At 44.1% G+C, this 15,192-nt stretch overlaps 2 protein-coding genes across 9 annotated transcripts in view; one reads left to right on the top strand and one right to left on the bottom strand.

The window, feature by feature from the left end:
* The window catches only part of TMOD1 (tropomodulin 1), a 25,842-nt gene extending 24,941 nt beyond the window's left edge, over window positions 1-901 (top strand). For all 8 annotated transcript variants that reach the window (XM_077171582.1, XM_077171581.1, XM_054652333.2 and 5 more), the window contains one exon: window positions 462-901. In XM_077171582.1, the coding sequence (XP_077027697.1) occupies window positions 462-526 (65 nt within the window). In that variant the 3' untranslated portion in view covers window positions 527-901. The remainder of the gene's footprint in view (window positions 1-461) is intronic.
* Window positions 870-15,192, bottom strand: TSTD2 (thiosulfate sulfurtransferase like domain containing 2). Its single transcript, XM_054652329.2, has 9 exons — window positions 15,061-15,192; window positions 14,649-14,971; window positions 13,671-13,779; window positions 11,899-12,024; window positions 9,924-10,029; window positions 8,529-8,647; window positions 7,755-7,913; window positions 6,694-6,832; window positions 870-5,338 (listed from the first exon to the last, which is right to left on the bottom strand). The coding sequence occupies exons 1-9, from the start codon at window positions 15,160-15,162 to the stop codon at window positions 5,079-5,081; spliced, it is 1,443 nt and encodes a 480-aa protein (XP_054508304.2). The 5' UTR covers window positions 15,163-15,192; the 3' UTR covers window positions 870-5,078.

Raw genomic sequence — 15,192 nt, 5'->3', positions numbered from 1 at the left:
ATGTTAACCATGATCAGAGGACTAGAGCCCAATGGCTTAGGATAAGAAGGGATTTTTTAATTTTTTTTTTAATTGAAAAAGCAGATTGTTAATTTGAAAAATCAGCAAAGGAAAAACTGTGACATCTGTTTCCTGCTGTCTTTCCATCAGTCAGATGATGAACTGGCTGAAGTCCAATTACAAAGACAAACTGTGAAATATAATTAACTACAAAATAAGGGAGGTAAGGCTGAAAGTAGCTGCTGGCCTTAAAAGTGCATAGGGAGAAAAACCTCATCTTCCTTGACTTTACTGTGTAAGTCCTGCCTGCTGCTTAAGGCGGGAATTCAGAAGCTGATGCTGTCCTGTTTCTTTCCTGGCAGAAAGTACATCTTTCAGCTCCTTTCTGTGGCTGTTAGGGCAAGCCTGCCATCCACATTAGCCTGCTGCCATGACTGACTCCTCTTTCTCTTCTTTTTCAGTGAGGAAGAGAAGACTTGCAGAGGTGAATGGGCCTATATTTCCCAAGTGCAGAACTGGAGTGTAGTTCCTGGCTATGGAGGTCATTCCCAGTGATCTGTGCTACACTGTGGAAATCTAAAGGCAATAAGTGCCTTGACAGAGTATTTGTGGTGCCTCTGTTCTGTTTTATGCACTAACAGTTGAAACAAAATAGTGGCTGTAGTTTTTATGAAGATCTTATCCAGTAGGACTGTTGATGTTTTCTGTAGAGTTGGAAACTATTCAAGCCAACTTGTCAATTTCATGCAACCTCAGCTTAGAGTACAATCCAGTGTTAAAGGGGATTAATTTTTCTATAAAATTCCTGCACGGTGTTTCGTAGTTAGGATGTGGATGCATGAATGAATGATAAAATTGTTTCACACAAATTATAGAAGTATTAAAAAAATACTTTATTTTATTTTATTTTTCAAAGTTGATCTCAAGTAACTACAGAGGAATAACTAGTTTAACAAGCACTTCTAACATCTGGGGACATGGCTAATTTCAAGAATTGTGAGTTACAATTTTTTTCCAACATTTACTGAATCATGTGAGATGCTGTGTCAAATGCATCCCAGTGTTTCTTACAAAAAAACTGATCTCCACCCCCAATTAAATGGAATTTAAGGCCACCAAATATAAAACAGAGTCTCAAAAATCAAGTGGTTTAGATGGGTGAATATCCTTCAATTCCATGCACATGTGAAGACAACACTTAATCTTAGAGATGGCCAAACCAATCAGCAAATGACAACCTTCTCTTCTATTCCTCACTCCCTTCAGTTTCCTAGTGCTAAAAGTGTTTGTCCAGATACTCACTGCACACAGGTCACATTCTCTCCCTTTGCTGTTTTGCCTGGATGACCATGTCCATTAACTAAATTTTGTTCTGCTAGGAATTATTTCTCTTACTGCTGTCCCTTATGTCCACATAAATGCAAGAATAAATGCTGTGCCCTAAAAAAGCCGTGAAGTGAAATACCCCAAATCTGAACTTAAACTATGCATGATCTCACAGCTATCAGTGTACACTCATCATTCAGCTTGGGAGGAATTCCCCACAGGCTTGTGGATCTCCCAGACCTGCAACAGACTCGACCCAGCACATCCAAAACTCCCACTGTTAATGTGGGTGGGATCCTGCTCAGTAAGAAGTCTCCATGGAAGAAGCACTGCTGTACTGAAACCTTAATCTTGGGCAGATGACACATCCTGGAAAATGCTCTCTCTTGCTAAAAATCTGCCTTTAAATGTCTGTTAGAGTGAAGTTTTTCAGCCTTTTACATACATTTTGGCAAAAGTCCCAGAGATTTCTCCAGAGCTTGTGCACAAACACTGCTGATGATTTAGCTCTGACCAGCGAAGCAGAGGAACACTGTTCAGCAATGTGGGAAAAATACTTGTTGCTCTCCAAATCTTAATAAATGTGCCCGTGGTGTCATATAAAACACTTCACCATAGCTTGTTTCCCCACTGTGCAAGTTCTGTATCAGAAAATGAATGCGGAATAAAAATGCTTGAAAACATATTAAAATGAAAAAAACTGGCAGACTTAAAACTTCTGTGTGCACTGTGAAGACTTTGAAATGACCAACTGAATCATCAAATTAGAGCCACGCAATTTTAGCCAAGCCATGTACTTGGATTTGCATGACACAGGCTCAGCTCTTCCCTTGGTTTCTGAAGATAAATTAATCTTATCCTGGAAAGCCCTGGTGGTACTAGGAAGCACAGACATGCAAGGAGACTAATCTCTTAGATTAAGGGAGAGACCAAGGAGCACTACCACACGGACACTGCTACAGCCCTTAACAAAAAAAAGATAAGAACTTTGTCCTGTGTTTCACTGTAGCAGCATCCACATTAACCTTGCGGCCCAAAGGTCTATTAAGCTGTCAGGATCATCCCAGGTTCCTTGGCTGATCCTCACAGAGCTGTTTTGCTGCAGGAAGCATCTGACAGCTGAGGGTGGTGCAGCAAAGACAGGCAGTGCTGAGGCATCAGGCTGTGTGTGAAAAGCTGTAAGCTGTGCAGCAATGGAGCTACAAAATGGTGATACTTAGGAGCGAATGTATCCCTGTTTGCAAATCTGGCCCAGCAGCTCCCTGGGAAAAGGGAGGAAAAGCCATCTGGTGACTGCAGCATCTGGCAGTCACAGCCCATCCTGCTGAAAACTCTTCCCTCTCCTGGAGCACACATGCCTTCTCTCAGGCATTACCACTGGATGCCAACACATAGCTTTTCACATGGCAAGTCCTTATTTGTATTAATCTGACAAAACAAACCAGAAAACAGGACAGAGAGCCCCTTATGGGCTAACTTGCAAGAAGCAGGCTAAAACGGTTTCTTATCCCCTTCTCTGCTCCCTGCAGCAGAGAGAACATGGCTTTTTGGGACTCCATCTGTACATCTCAAATCCTTCTCCTCCCTTACCTTAGTGCAGCAAGGACAAGGAGAGGTCTCATGGCTCCCCTCTGCCTTTGAGGTAGACTCTCCAGCTGCAAGGAGCTCTCAGAATTGTACCTTGTAGCCAGGTCTACCATGTGGCAGACTAGCTAGTTTCAGTGTTTATCTCTGCAGAATTAAGCACCTCCAACATAGTATGTGAAGTGTATTTGTGCAGTACTTAAAAAATTACATTGGAAGCACTAAAAGTTATTTATCATAGACGCTTCAGAAATTTACATACAAAATAAAGTTGTTGCCATCCTGTACTGGTAAGTGATACAGAAACAACATTACAAATGGATTACAGTGTTCCAGACCTGCTGATAGTCTGAATAACAAAATTGTGTTCTTTTTAGCCGAACACAGGAAGATCATGGGGCACTCCCCATCAGTGCTTTAGACCAGACCTGCAAGTAGAGCTTGCATGTTCCTTCACAAATACTCCAGTCCTCAAAACCACAGAGGTTAAGCAGCCAGCAGGGACTGGGAAGCCAGGGAGACATTGGCACTGCTCAGACTCCTGCTGAAGGTGTCTACTGATGGGAATTACCTAATTTCTTCTCAAGGATGGGTTGTTCACAGGTTTACTATTAAATACTATCCTAGAAAGATTGCCAAAGCTCCTAAGCTCCAGAAACAAAGCAAAGGAGCTTTTGCCTTGTTAATGGAATTGTCATGAGGACAGCTGGTAAACCATTGATTTCATGGTAGCAATACTGGAAGCAAGAAGAAATATTTGTCATGGCTTTAATGGAACAAATGCCCATGTATTTAATTTGCTAGTCAAGCCAACAATGAGGCCTTGCTGAATTAATAGCACCATGGGAGAAAGGTACAATCTCTATGAAAATAACATAGCCCTGTCATTAAGCAACTGCAGAAACCTAAGAAACTATTTTCTTGCTTTTAAAAACATTTGCCAGTTAAAAACCCCAAACCTAGGGACTTTGAAATTTACAGTCATTCTGGGAACAGTAAGTCATTAGGATATCAAAGACATTTTTCAGTCAAGACACATCTTCCATGCTATTAATAAATCCTTTCTGTACATTCTACAGCATCAAGCACACAATACAGCACATGGAGCAGTATTTTAAGCTCATCTGCTGTAGGTCCCTTCAAAGACAATTTCTCCTCTAACAAGTGCTGGAAATTGCATAAACATCTTGCAGCTTTTAAAAAACCCAACTTGTGTTTAAAAAGCACAGATGCTTCCCAGAACTTGAATTATTTAACCTGGATAAAGGATCTTGCAGTCTTTTCATAGCTGTTGCTGACATTTATGCAGACATGCATCACTTCCAGTGCCATGATGCTGGTAGTTTGACAGTCTCAATGCTCCCCTCTTTGTGTGCTTGTTTCAACATGCTTCAAGCTGTTTTTTTAGTGCAAGCAGAGCTGAGCCCTGCCTATTTCATACACTGACAAGCTGAGGGGAAAAAACAGTTCCCAGGGAGACTGAGCACTGGAAAGATTAGGTTTGCTGTTCATCCTACAGGTCACACAAGTATGGCTAGGCAAACAGTGTCTCTGGGCCTTTGCTCCAGCTCCTTATGCTGCCTTCGGCCAGTTTTACAGGAGTTAAGCCAGTATTTTCAGCTAACATTACCTTGCTTCTCACTGCTATAAAGCAAGAGATGCAGGTCAATGGTGTGCATGTGGACTATATCTTCAGGATCTTATCTGGTCATATACCCACACCAAACTGATAAATCTGCTGTTTGTACACCTTACTACAAGCTACTGAAGCAGATGCATGATCCTTGGAGAGGTCAGACAGGTTGATCTCCATGCAGGAAGAAAAAAATGGAATTGTTCTTAAATTCCTTCAGTTTCTTTTGAACTGTGAGCAGCTCTGTCACACTGCAGATACTCTGCTTCAAAATCCCCATGGTAAAGGCCACACTACAAGACTGTACCCAGAGAGAGGAATCCTGTAGTGCTGGTCATGAATTGGGCACTCTGGTAATTTATGGGCAAGTAATGGATGGTTTTCAGGGCATATTCTATGTTTAAAGGCAGCATATGAACAAGACTTTCCAAGCTGACTTATCTTCATAATTTCCCAACCTAACTGGTTAATGGATAGATATCTAGTTACAGAAGCCCTTTACAAGAGCACGTGCCAGATTAACCAATGAAACAGCTTAATCTTTTCCTGTGTCCAGCATCCTTGGTGAGACACGTTCAATGGGCACCCTTGGCCGTCTCCTTGTACATTCACACTCCTCCTTAAGTATCTGTCCTGAAGCCCTTGAAGTCACCTTGAGCTCCTTCTCTTGACAAACAGGACAGCAAGCTGTAAGACCTTTGTTGCAACAACTTGGACATGTCAGGACAAGCTGCCGGCAGTGCTGACTGGAACAAAGTTTATACTGGTCCCACAGCACCCCACAGTATCTGCATGCTGGAGGGAGGAGGAAAAGAAAAAGTTAACACCCATACTGCTCTGGCTGCTCCCTTGCAGAGGGCTTGCCAAGGCACCATGGGGCTGCCAACTCTCATTTAAGTGGCTATTGTCTTGCAGGTTTTTAATTCCTGTTTAGCTTGATCTTCTAGAATCTAGTTCATTTTAGAACATCTTTTTTGACACACTTAAGACAGGTTTCCCTCTGGAAAAGAAGGGAGTAGCTCACTAGTGCTTTCTCTAGTTCTGAATGGACAGATATAGAGACTCTTACTGACAAGAGAAGAAGAAAGACATGCAGGTGGCAACTAAGCCAGTATGCAGGAAAGTCACCTGCCGAGGAAGGGGATGCCATGGAACTTCCTTCCATCTATAAATAATGGCTTGTGCAGGCAGGGTGCCATTTGCAGTCCTGGTAGAGTCCTTCCAGAACATTATGGGTTTTAACTCTTTAACTGAAAGCTACAGCCCAGTTTTAGCTGTACCAAGAAGGTGCATATCACAGCACTTCCCCTTGAGACTTCCATAGGGATGGCTGTGATGTATCCAGAGTATGTTCTGTTTCCATACCAAGTCAGGCCCCTTCAAGATGTATAGAGTAAATGCAGAGGAGGAATGGGAGGTTATGCTCGAAAAGTTACCAACTCAGAAAAAAAACCAGCACTGCTTCCTTAAAAAAAGGGCTGAAGCCAAATTCCAGCTACTTGTATCTGGCAATTGACAGCAAAATAAGAGATTACTTAATTTGCAGTAATTGAAGAGCAATCCCAGCCAGAAGATCAGGCAATGGTTTCAACAGCTTCAACTAGAGGCCACTGAAATTCCATGGGATATAAAATTTCTTAAACGTGAAAATAACAAATTGCTACAGAGCATAGGTGCCACTAGTCCCCCAATACCTGGCAGTCTTTGTTGATATTCTGAGACTGCTGAAGCAGAGGACTCCTGGTAGCAGGAGAACTATTTAAGACTTTGGTCACTTGGCCAACCACAGTCTACTCAGCACTGTGGGCAGCCAGGTGGTAACAATGGCTGTAGTGCTGGACATATGTCTCCATAGGTGCAGATGGCTCATAACAGAGCTGCTCTGCAGGGGATATTTCCTTCTACTGCTCCAGTTTTAGTGAACTCTTGTTAGTGACCCCTTTTCCTCTCATTTCTGTTTTACATGTTAAAGCACATGTACAGGTTTACATCTAGTGTTGACAGTCATCACGAGAAGTGACAGCACTATGAGATCAAACCAAGTATGAGGAAGAACTACACAGGCCAGTTTGCCTGTCCCTATCCTGCACACCTCTGGAAATGATTGCAATAGCTTCCCAGCCTTCTGCACTTACATTATCTAGTCCTACCTGAGATGATATCTTCATTGGAACAAATGGCGTAACGATCATCAAATACAAACAGCTTCCCCCTGTAGAATCCATCTGGAAACTCTTCTAGGTACTTGTGAATTCCACCTTTTAGCTGGTAAACCTCTCTGCACACTGCCTGTTTAAAGCATATTAGCAGAAAAACTGAAGGAGACCACAGCAGTGGTGGTGTGCCAGAGTTCCCAAAGCAAATGCCGTAAATGCCAGGGGTCAGTGAGAAGCAGCAGCCTCTCAGTGACCATCAGACGGCACCACATGCAGCCACAGCTCTAGGCAGTGCCACCAGGGAGTACGGGGCAGCTCCACAATGCTGTCTTGCTGGAATGAACCCAACTCTTCATTTAATGTTACATTCAAAAGAAGCTGGTAGCCTCCTCACTTGAGGAAGGTCTGCTGTATCACAGATCAAATGCTTTTCAATCTCCATGAACTGCTGCTTTTTATTCAGTATTTATTTAGTTAACGGTTTAGAAGCAGAATTTCGCAGGGCTCACATTGATGCAGCTGAAAAAAGAACCCCAAGGTTTGAATCTCTGGAGAGCCTTTGTGTTCTGTTTCCTTGATCCTTGAGAGAAGGATCCAGGAGAAGAGTGGGATGGAAATTTTAGAACACAATTAGAACATTGCACTGTGCTGGATTTAGTTCTGGGAAAAGCACTGACTGGCTAATTTTCACCACTGTGAGATGCTCAAGCTGTGCAGTAATGACCACAGAGCATAACCTAGACAGTCTGTGGAAAAACTGCAGAGTATTTTCAAGCCCTCCTAAAACAGTCCTACAAATATCTCTTCTCAGGAAATGGGTTATATAATTATTTTCACTGCTGTGACACTAGTCCACACAGGTCATAGTGAGCCACACTCAACTATCCAGGTCCTTGACTGACAGCGTGAGACAAGCACATGTCAGAGGCATTTATCTCCCCACCTGAGCATTCTGCAGTTTGTGTGCAGTAAAAATTCACCAGCAAGACAAAAGACAGGTGCCCTTAAAGCAGCCCCAACACCCCGACACCTGTGCCCTCAGAATGACATCTTACCTTGCTCCTGAGGTAAGCAGAGCCTCTTTCACAGCGAATCCCTCCTGTGCAGTACATTAGGACACGCTTGTCTTTAAAAAGCTCCAGGTTTTCATCTACGTAGCTTGGAAAATAGCTGAACTTCCTGATATCTGGAGCCAGACAGCCCTGGAAATGTCCCTGCAATTATAACAGATGGCCATGCAACTGGTTACAAGCACTGGTAAGGTCTGTGCTTCAAACCAGAAGAAGTAACAAATCTTTGGGCTGGAATATTCAGCTCACTGCAGCTGCTTTAGGCAGCTCCTCAGCTGCATTTATGCATCAAAACATATGTTAAAATCTGTAGGAGGATTCTGGACACAGCAAGTCTCCTCATCAAAAGAAGAGAGAGCTAAGTTGAACTTTCAGCGAGAGGACAAACCACAACAGTGCATGAGGGGTGGTGGTTGTGACAGCAGGATGCCCCTTTCTTTTTGACCAATGGGACAAGACAAAAATTGCAAAAATACATCCCTATAAATTATGCTACTTCAAACATTCATTTTCATGTTGTATGGACCTCTTTGCTTTCTTTCTGCCCCACACTGTATTAAGCACTTGGCCAGGCAGGCTCCATCCTGAGTTGCTGGGCAGGTCCTCTACTGCTTGTATCTAATATTCATTATTAAACTGCACTCTGTACACATTACAGTCAATCTGGAGTATGTAATCTCTTCTACAGAAAGGTACAACCTCACAATCATAAAATACTTCACCCCAGCACCTGAAAAGAAGCAGGCAAGCAGCACTTACTATTTTACTTTCATAGAAGTTCCTACAGTCCAGCAAGATGGTATCACTTTGTCCTTGGGTGGCCTGAGACAAATACTGTTCTACTTCTCTATGAAATTCCTGAGGGGATAAATGGATTCCTTTAACAAAACAAAACAAACAAACAAAAAAGGAGAAAAAAAAAAGGGGGGGGGAGGGAAGATAAGTGAGAAGCAGAACTATGAAACAATGTCACAAATGAGATCACTGATCCAGATTCTCCTCAGATTTCCAAACAAAACTTTTTTGTGATTATTCACAGACTTTTCATCCCAACTCAATCAGCCAAGTTTATCCATGTTTGGCTTTCTACTGGCAAATGAAAGTTCTTCTGTTGCTCCCTACAATGGAAGAAGCACCAGACAGCTACTCATCTCTATGATTCTTTGTTTTGTCATCCCCCTGGCTACTCTTACAGCTGTAGAAAAGGAAGTGACATGTGCCACTTCTCTTTGCTCATATGTCATTACATTTTGAGGTGCAGAAATGCAATTTTTAATAAACTCTTCTTGATAACAATAGAAAATGTCCATAAACATGTATTACTTTCAGCACAACTTCAATTTACATAAAGTTTCTCAATTTTCAGGGCTTAGGACTCTTAATCCACTGAAAAACTAAAAAGCTCAATGAGCAAAATCCTTTACTTTATTAAAAAACACCCCTACAAGCAGCCTGCCAGAGTAATAGGAACCATCTCCATGAAATGCTGCAAAAAGAGCAGGAAAAAGGACGAAAAAGGAAAGAAATAGCCAAACACACAACCACAAACTACTAAAAAATGGGAACAAAAAATAATCCTCTTCCAAATCCACAAAAAGATGCTGTAGAAGTTTGGCACCAACAAAACCTCTTGGTGGAAAAAAAGCCCAAAGCTGCTGTGTTAATTGCTATTTGCTGTGCTCCTCTTACCACCTATGTAAGCATCCTTAAAGCAAATCCACAGCCATGAACACCTTATCAGGCGTAATCCACACTAAGCAGCTACAGTTAGCACAAAGCAAATGCAGCCAGATGGAGTTCATGCAGAACTTGGATCTGCTCAGTCCAAAAGGCAGGAGCATGGCTATTGGCGACAAAACCAATGAAGCCAAGTCAGCGGTCCCTACTGCTCCATGTCATCGGAACTCTCCCACAAAACCTGAAGTTAATTCCAAGGTTTTCTGAGGCAGCTATACACTTGGCTAGCCAAAATCTAGGCCAGCAAATTCTCTGCACCAGTAGCTTTTGACTACCAGTAAGATATCAATTTCTGTATCTATTTCTCCTGTGTCCTGGTGATTGTGCAAAGGTAAGTATTTTTGATGAAGGATTTTACTCCTCACTCATCTCTCACCTGGGTGAGAGGCTTTATTTTTTTTAATTACATAAACTTACCAGTTTCCTTATAAGAGACTATTTTTGGATCAATGCCCATAGGTACAATTTCTTTGAAAACTCCAACTCGAAGGTCTGGGAAACAGTGAGCTCCTCCTGCACTGCTCTAGGAAATCAAACATGAAAAAACAATTCACCAAAATTTTCCAGGTATCAAAATTAAAATTACCCATTCACTTAAATTCTACAGATCATTAGAATATGAAAATAGCTTTGTGGCTGAAGGAAAGAAGTGTCTTTCCTGCTGAAATCCACACTGTAAATCCTGAAGTTTAGGCAGTGGACCCCTGACATCACCTGGAAGTCTCAGGCCCAATGACTGCAGGTGAGACAGACAGCATTGGTTGGAAGTGCAGGGATGCAGACCAAACCTTAGTCAGCAACATGTTACTAGCACTTATTGTGAGAAAGTTGAGGCCCCAACAAAAACATGCTGATCCTGGCAGGAATATTAAATAGTGTCCTCCAGTAATGGATCCTGTTACCACATGCAGGCCCTGCAGTTCTCTTCATCCCTCTGGCAGAGGACACAAGCAGAGCTGTGCCTGCAGTCGTGCTGTGTGTGAGGGGAGCTGCAGTGTTCACGCATGTGACGGACGTGTATGGGAGGTCAGCCAGGCACAAGATTTCTTAACAGTGGAGGCTGGCACCTCCCTCTCCCCTCAAACTCAAGTGTGGGATTTCTCCTTCAGAAGTCCTGGTACCACCTTTATTGGTAGGCACCCCCATTGCAGGCTACAGGGAGTGAGACTTTCTGCAGGGCTGAGCCTCAAACATGGCTTAGGCATCATCAAGTAAATAAACACTCAAGGAAAAGTGCAGCTGTGCTCCAACTATTACGGAAATCATCCTGCAGGAACTGTAGTGGCCACTGGGTATGTTTATAGCCCCAAGCATGGCTGTCACTCCTCTATCCCATGTCTTCATGGCACAGCAACCTGAAAGCCTCACTCACTTGGGCATACAACATTCAGGAGGAACTGTGAGACAGCAAACAAGAGCATTCCACTAATGCATGAACATTGATGCCCAGAGAGATCATGCAAGGTTGAAGGTTTTGCCAAGATCCGGGTAAATTTCCATCCTTGTTTTTTTTTGTATCTACATATGACTGTAACTAACACAACTCCTCTTGAAATTCAGCCAAGCATAACAGACACTTTTAAACCTAAGACTGAATCATCACTGCAGCTCAGCATGGAATTTGAGTTTTGCAAATTTCACTAACTCCTTTGATCTAGTTGTTTATGAAAAAATAATAGCATTCCCTGAAAATAAAACTGTGTGGAGAAGAGCTGCTGCTTAAGCAGCAGCTTTCCTTCCTTCCAGAGAAACCAGAACCAAGTCTTTGGCTGTGTTTGGCAGCCAAAGACTACCAAAATGCCATACAGTGCACCAGCCACTGCTGCCCTCATCATCTGAGGACAGCAATCAGTACATATGCTCCAGCCAGGCACTAAGTGGAGTAGGAAGAAACCTCTTGACAGTCCCTGTGTGTTTTCTCTGGAAGATACCTGATCCACGGTACTGACGGTGCACCTATTTGGACACCAAAACTTTCATGAACCTAAGCCAGTAGTACTGCTTCCAGTCAAAGCAGGGTGAAGAGGACAGTGTGCAAACACTTTGCTAGGCTAAGTGTATGTCACGATGCTTGCCCAGTCTGGAGTAAATGCTTGCTGCAGAATGGTGGGGCTTAGGCACACTCCCTCACTCGCCCGTACTGGGGGGCTTAGCAGCTGCACCCAGAGCTGCCAAAGCTTGTAGCAGCTGCTAACACTGCCCACGGAAACTCCCAATTCTGGTAAAAACCAGCACAGATTATGGTTAAGATTCACCTACTCAGGTAAGTGGTGGGGGAGCAGAACTGCTACGGCAGAAGTAATACTAAGAAATGGAAGAAAGGATCTACTTATTTCTTGAAAATTAAATTACCTGCATTAACAATGTCTATGTAAAAATTATTTTTTCATACCTTGAAATCCTCTTGACACAAAATGTTTTTGAACAAAGGCTGGGAAAGCATAACTTTAACGTAGAGACTGGTAGCTACTTTGCTTCCACCAACTGTCCCATTAATTCCTTCTGAAGCAACTCGTACCTAGGAGGCAAGAGGAGAAGCTGGGGCTGAACCTTAGTTACAGCAAAAGAGATCACAGTGAAATCAGCAAAATATGACTGGGTGACAAAGGGCAGGCACAGGAGCATGTTCAGTAAAGACACTACTGAATAGGGAAGGACAATATGGTTAGAACGAAGTTGAATATAAAGACAATAAACAGGAGAAAAACCCTCAACAATCCAGTAATCACTTCTCAGCCATTTTAAAAGAATTACATCAGGAGAGTCAGAGAAGTCCACTCAATAAACAGAGAAATGCTGTATAAACAGAGAAATTGCTGTCTGCAAATCCTGCAGTCAGCATTAGAATTCCCACTGGAAGTTGCCTCAGAAAGAACAATAGGCTTGTGCTGCATGAATCACACAGCTAAAAAAGAAAATGTGAATATGCATAACATCGTATCTAATATTAAATTTCAGGATGAGTCATTTTATCTCCAGCACTGACAAATGAACAAAAGCTCTGAATTGGGGATGGGAGGAAGGGGGAGAGACTGAATATAAGAAGCAAGGAAAAAACCAACTGATTGGGAAGATAAATGCTGTACCTGTCTTGGAGATAAAATGGAAAAAAAAAGAAAAGTAACTTGAGCAAAACACCAACTACCAGCCAAGAGCAGAAAAAGAGGTGAATCCATGACGACACTTCACCCCCAGACCTGTGCTGATGCACCACTGGCAGAGAGCAAGAAGCTACTTAGGAAGACAAATCACAGATAAAAGGAGGCTCCTGCTCCACATTGCCCTCCTTCTCCCCACAGATATCCTAGGAACATCAGCTTTGTGAGGTAAAATTCACCTTCTCCCACAGCATCCACAGGCCAGCTACACAAGCAACTCATGTTGTTGGTCTAGCCTGCCAGGAGTGAAGAGAACAGACTGTGCGGGAAAGAGAACTGCAACATTATGGTGTGGTCTAAGGTGTTGGCTGCTCTCACCTAATTCCTGACAGTATGGTTTACAGCTTGGTGTAGCCACTCTGTCTGGGAGCTCACTGTGCACTGAGGAGGGAGTGCAGGTGACCAGTGAGTGGAGCAGGCCCAGACACATGCTATCCCTCCAGCTGCGTTGTGTCGTGCTGCACGTGCTCTTCAGCCCCAGGATGCACCCAGCCTGCTAATGCTAGCTGAGACACCTGCATGAGCTCCCTGCTGACACCAGTGATAAAGCCATTTTCGTTGCCTTGCCTTTATTGAAAAATGCATCTTTATAGAAAACTGTGAATTTCTCATGTGAATATCCTTTCTGGTTGATGGCAGGAATGATAAAAAGACTCATTTTCCTGTTTCCATGTGTAAAACTGATGGAAATGGGGTAACCCTTGCAAGGACAGGGTCTGCATTGTGTGCTGCTTGTGAGGTTCACTCAATGCCACACAGCCCATGGTTCCCTGCATCAAAAGGGATTTAAGATTGTCTGTATTTCTTTTTCTTTGTTGTGATAGCTCTTAAAATAGAATTCTAAAAGATACCTTACCAAGTCTGAGTGCCTCTCTTAATGGGATCATAACAGACTAGCACTTTGTGGTGCAAAATGCAGCTGGTTCTCCACATAACTCATCATCCTGCACTAAATAAAGGTGTGGGGGTTTTTCCTTAAGAACAGAACCATTGCTTCAAACCTTACCTTGCCAGTGAGATGTAGATGCTGACACAAGGCCTTTTGCCAAGCACTGAGTTTCTCTGGATCCCTCACCTCACAGTAACAGTAATAGAGAAGTACGTCTCCCACCTGGCTGCCCACAGCATGGCAAAGGTAAGCAAATAGAAAAAGAATGTTAACAAAGAAAAAAATTACACTATTAGCAGTAATCATTCAGAAAGCAGACAATTTTATTTTGGCAGATGTATAGAGAAAAAAAAAAAAAACTCAAACAAACTTTGGAGGGATTAGCACTACTGAAATTCAAACAAAAGGAATCTTAACCAAAAAAAGCTCCCACACTTCTAATTCTAGAGTCTAGTTACAAAGTGAACTTTGGACTCTCACTGCCAGTGGCCTACCATATGCTCTCCCCACACACAGAACACAAGAATTGCTGACTTTTGTGCACACAAGCAAGACATTAAATGCTCGCTTTGCCAAAATGGCACTTGAAAACTCAAGCACTTGAGCTGTTTAAATTTAAAAAGCCAAAGATTTTTGTGAGATTGCATGTTCCCACATTTTGTGCAGCACAAGCCGAACTCTGTCACAGTCAGAAATGCTTTTTGTGAACCTCCTCCATAACTAAGTGAGCCCTTCAGGAACCTGAACGAACAGCAGAAAGGAACCCATGCAGAGCATATCTTGCTGTTCTGCCCTTCTCTGTTGTGGTCCTTCCTTGCAGATCCAAGCTGTGAAATAACACCCATACAGGTCTGCTTTAACAATACAGGATGATATAGCTCAGATAGTTCTATCCACCATTAAAAACTGCAAGGGATCTAACACTTTATTATAAACGATACTCAGAGAATCTGAAGATCCAGAAGAATACTGGGGAAGACTCTTCCTGTACCTTAGAAGTGTCGCTTGACTGAATCTCATAAGAAGTACTACTGGCAGACGGTGACGTACAGCCGAGTACTCCGGGAGCTCCAGAGCGGCGAGGGGCTCCCTTACCTTGTCAGGTCCTCCTGGCTGACGTGGCTTGTGTCCGGGAGCGTCCAGGAGATCTCGGGGCTGCCGCAGGAGTGCCCGCTCGGCCGGGCCGCGCTGCCCGTGGGGCTGCCCGCGGCCTCCGCCGGGCCCGCGGCCTCCGCCGGCCCCGCGCCGAGTCCCGCCTGCCGCCCCACGTCCCCGGAATGGTGCAGAGCCACGTGCCTGTGGATGCCGGGCAGCTCCTCGAATGCCTGCCGGCAGCACCGCCACCACACGCCCTCTCCGCCGCCGGGACACCGCGACGCGGCCGGCACCTCCTTGGCTTTGACGAACAGGGAAAAGGCCTAGAACGCACCGCGAGCGTCCGCGTTACCGAGGTTACAGCGCTGCCGGCCCCGGCCCCGCGCCCGGCCCCGGCCCGGCCGCGACCCACCTTCCTGCGGGCGGCCGCGCGCTGCTTCCTGCCCGCCGCGGCCCCCTCGGCGCTGCCCCGCGGCGAGCCCGGCCCGGGCGGCGCCGCCTCGCCCGGCACCATCTCCGCCTCTCCGCCGAGAAGCCCCTGCTC

Source organism: Agelaius phoeniceus, chromosome Z (assembly GCF_051311805.1).
Source record: "Agelaius phoeniceus isolate bAgePho1 chromosome Z, bAgePho1.hap1, whole genome shotgun sequence".
NCBI classification, from domain to species: Eukaryota; Metazoa; Chordata; class Aves; order Passeriformes; family Icteridae; genus Agelaius; species Agelaius phoeniceus.
The sequence above is the reverse complement of the archived record's forward strand: the minus strand, read 5'-3'. Positions and strand labels throughout refer to the sequence as shown.